Source organism: Octopus bimaculoides, chromosome 20 (genome assembly GCF_001194135.2).
Source record: "Octopus bimaculoides isolate UCB-OBI-ISO-001 chromosome 20, ASM119413v2, whole genome shotgun sequence".
Lineage (NCBI taxonomy): Eukaryota > Metazoa > Mollusca > Cephalopoda > Octopoda > Octopodidae > Octopus > Octopus bimaculoides.
The window spans coordinates 14,775,079-14,779,670 of record NC_069000.1 but is presented as its reverse complement, the minus strand read 5'-3'; the positions used below and the strand labels follow the sequence as shown (position 1 = coordinate 14,779,670).

At 38.7% G+C, this 4,592-nt stretch overlaps 1 protein-coding gene across 1 annotated transcript in view; it reads left to right on the top strand.

Moving 5' to 3' along the window:
- Positions 1 to 4,592, top strand: part of LOC106872147 (uncharacterized) — a 40,907-nt gene that overhangs the window by 1,136 nt on the left and 35,179 nt on the right. The window contains exon 2 of the mRNA XM_052975201.1: positions 33 to 104. Within this exon, the coding sequence (XP_052831161.1) occupies positions 33 to 104 (72 nt within the window). The remainder of the gene's footprint in view (positions 1 to 32; positions 105 to 4,592) is intronic.

Below are 4,592 nucleotides of genomic sequence, written 5' to 3'. Positions count from 1 at the left end.
GTAAATATTAACTATGCTCATTATAAATTTAGGATGCACAAACTTTTTGTCACAGGGATGGAAAATGCACGACATAAAATGTTTGTACACATTGACTTTTATAAGTAAGTGGGAAGTTTTATAAGTAAGAGGGAACTATGATACCAAGTAGATATTTTCCCGATTAATATAAAACAATTATAAAGCGGAGAGCTGGCAGAACCGTTAGCACGCCGGGAAAATGCTTTGTAGTATTTTGTCCGTCTTTATGTTCTGAGCTCAGATTCCGCAGAGGTCGACGTTGCCTTTTATCCTTTGGGGGTCGATAAAATAAAGACCAGTTGAACACCAGTTGTAATCGACTTACCCCTATCTCCGAAACTGCTGGCCTTGTGCCAAAATTTGAAATCAATCTAGAACAGCGAGTGCCGTTCTGAGCGGCAAACACCATCGTGGTCATTATCGCGGGGCGCGGTTGAGCACTCTATTTGTTCTGGGATCATCCCCGCCCTTTCTATCTTCCGCTGCTTTAACCCTCCCCCACCATTTTCTTTCTTTTTTTTCCCTCCTTTTATTTCTTTTCCCTTCTTATCTCCTTTCCTGCTTCTTAGTATTTTAAATCTTCTAATAAAATAAACTTTTATATATGACAACTATACAACTGCTAAAACTTAGCCTTGTGCCTGTGTTAGATATTAGTACGGGTACTACTAAAGCAGTGTCATTGATGGAAGGCTGTCGAACTAAATGAATTGCAGTATTAAAGTGACATTATTTACGCCTTGTGTAGAAGTTCCGCCAGTGGTTGACATTTTTCTTTATAATCTGTTCGGGTTTGATGAAATAAAGTCAGAAAGCAAATAGTGCGGTTGCCATAAACGACTACACCTTATGCTTATGAAGCAGTGACTTTGTGCCAAATTTAGAAATCGTTTATATTATCAGTACAGTAAAAGTGGTAGACAGCTGTTTTGCTGTATTTAGTTTCATTCCGACAAAATTCTGAGTTCGAATTCTGCTGGAGTTGATTAGCCAAGCACTTTCTTCGGGTAGGGTGGAGAGAAGTGATTAAAAACAAAAAGAGTTCCCAGCATGTAAATGTAAGTCAATATAATTGACTATATAAGTTAATTATCTACTCATTTGTGGCACTGAGCCAAGGTCAGAAATAACATGTAATTAGTCTTATTATCACTAAGGTAGCGAGCTAGCAGAATCGTTAGCACGCTGGGCGAAATGCTTAGCGGCATTTCGCCCGTCTTTACGTTCTGAGTTCAAATTCTGCCGAGGTTGACTTTGCCTCTCATCCTTTCGGGGTCAATAAAATAAGAATCAGTTAAACACTGGGTCCATGTAATCAACTAGTCCCCCCCTCCCAAATTTCAGGCCTTGTGCCTTCAGTAGAAAGGATTATTATTATTATCATCATCATCATCATCATTATTATTATTATTATTATTATTATTATTATTAAGGTGGATAGGTGGCAGAATCGTTAGTATGCCGTTCTGAGTTCAAATTCTGCCGAGGTCGACTTTGCCTTTCATCCTTTCGGGGTCGATGAATTAAGTACCAGTGAAACATTGGGGGAGAGGATCAATCTAATCGACTAGACCCCCTCCCACAAAATTTCAGGCCTTGTGCCTTTAGTTAGTAGAAAGCATTATTATTATTATTATTATTATTATTATTATTAAAATGGTGAGCTAGCAGGATCGTTAGCACGATGGGGGAAATGCTTAGCGGTATTTCGCCTGTCTTTACGTTCTGAGTTCAAATTCCGCAGAGGTTGATTTTGCCTTTCATTCCTTCGGGGTCGATAAATTTGTTCTAGTCAAGTATTGGGGAGGTTGATGTGATTAACTTGCCCCCATCCCTCAAAAAACTATCGACCCTGTGACAAAATTTGAAACCATTATTATTAAGGCGGCGAGTTGGCAGAACCTTTACCATTCCGGACAAAGTAAGTACATAGCGGCATTTCGTCCGTCTCTCATTCAAATTCCACCCGGTCAGCTCTGCCTTTCATCCTTTTGGAGTCGATAAAATAAGTACCAGTGAAGTACTGGTGTAGATGTAATCGACTTCCTCCCCCTCTCAAAAATTTCTGGCCCTGTGCCAAAATTTAAAACCATTATTATTAAGGCAGCGAGTTGGCAGATTAGTTGGCACGCCGGACAAAATGCCCAGTGGCATTTCTTCCAACTCTTTACGCTCTGATTTTAAATGCTGCTGCGGTCGATTTTGCCTTTCATTCATTTGGAATCGATAAAATAAATACCAGTTGAGCACTGTTATCAATGTAATCGACTTATCCCCTTCCACGAAATACTGGCTTTGGGCCAAAATCTGAAACCATTATTATGAAGCGTGGTGGATTGGTGAAACCGTTAAAGTGTTTCACAAAATGCCTTGAATTATTTATTCTGGTTCTTAATATTCAGTGTTCAAATCCTACCAGTGCCAAATTTTCCATTCATTTTTTTTTTTGAGAACGATACACAATGTATCAGTCAAGTACATGGATCCCTATAAAAAATTTCTAGCTGCGTGTTTATTTTAGAAGCATTCATTCTCCTCATCAAGGAGGATGATTGTGTCTGGCAAAATGCCTTGGTCATTCATTGCCTTGTAACTCTCCAGGACCATAAATCTAACCTTCAGCCATGTCAGTTCTCTAAGTATTCTCTGTACAAATTCCTCGCTTTTCGGATCAAGGAGGGTGTCTCTATGTGGCTTGAAAGAGCAATTAATTCTGCCTCAAAGCACACGCTGCCGCCACGAACAAAACGACGTTTAATCATAGGTTTCGTCGATCAAAGCTTCCTGTGACGCAACAGCAACTTTTGGCTTTATACTAGAGCTGGCAAAGACAGTGAACTGGCAGAACCGTTAGCGCATCAGACAAACGCTTACCAGTATTTCTTCCGGCTCTTTACGTTCTGAGTTCAAATGCCGCCGAGATCAATATTTGGTATTTTGACTGGCTAGAAATAGATCCCAAATCTCCCTTGGGATATGTACCTTTTGTCTTGTTTCAGTCATTGGATTGCGGCCATGCTTGGGCATCGTCTTGAAACACTTCATGCTCAAGCGATTTAGTCGAACAAATCTATTCAAATACTTAGTTTTTTAAAGTCTGGTATCTTGTGCCGAACTGTTAGATTACGGGGACATAAACAAACCAACAACGGCTGTCAGGCGGTGGGGGTGGGGGTGGGGTTGCAAACAAAAACACACACACACACACACACACATGAAGGGTTTTCACACAGTTTCTGTTTACTCACAAAGCATTGGTCGATCCGGGGTTATAGCTAAAGACACTTGCTAAAGATGCCATTCAGTAGGATTGAACCCCAAAACGAGCTTCTTAACCACAAAGGGTCGATCAAATAAGTATCAGTTGAGCAATTGGGGTCGACATACAACTAGGATCTCCCACCAAATTTCAGTCCATGTTCCATTCAAAATGGCGACGGGGCGCTAGAAGCAATAAGACGCTGGTGTAAACAAATACTGCTTCACTTCACATTTGTGTTTAGTTTCGTCCCTACAGATTTGTGGTATTGCGCTAATTCGAGAAACCCTGTTTATTACGAACAATACATCGTTGTTCTACTTCCAACAACCCCATGAATGTACTTCTATAAACACTTCTGCATTCCATCTTGTGATGATCATTTTTAGATGAGCAAACGATGACTACCGACATTTCACCTGCCGCGGAGAAACGAATGAAACATCTTGAGAATCACGTCACTGTAAATATTTGTCAGCAGTCTGCACCCTTGTTTAATCCGAAGCTTTTCTTTATTGTTTTTAGCACTGTTACCTGCTGTGTGTGTGTGTTTGTGTGTGTATGCATGTATGTATGTGCTTGACTGTGTACGTATAGGTATGTATTCATATACATATGCACATGTATGTATATGTAAGTGTGCATCCATGTAATTATATATATATATATATATATATATATATATGTGTGTGTGTGTGTGTGTGTGTGTGTGTGTGTGTACGTATACGTGTATATATGCATATATGCATGCATATATATATATATATATATATATATATATATATATATATATAGAGAGAGAGAGAGAGAGAGAGAGAGAGAGAGAGAGAGAGAGAGATGCAGATATATGTATGTTATGTATTTCTATATATATGTATATATGTAGTATATATATGCATATGTATATATGTAGCATAAAGTTGAAAAAGTGTGATATACTGACATTCTCGACAATTTTTAAAAATCGAGATATTTCTAAACCGCTATGCTCAGCTTTTATAACCACATTAACAGCATGCCTCTTCATTTCTTGAGTAAGCTGAGGGTCTGCCGTTATTATTTTCTGAAACAAAGATTATACAGAGTTAGCAAAAAATGCAGCAATGACCCCAAAAAGGTATGTCCTCAAATACCTTACGTACCCTGCATATATATATATATATATATATAATACAAAGAATATATATACATGTATACACACATATATGTACATACTTACATCTACATGTGTATATATATGCATATCAGGGTACAGGACGTTAGAACAATGAACTACAGACAACGGAACGAACACATAGGAAAACGGAAAGCC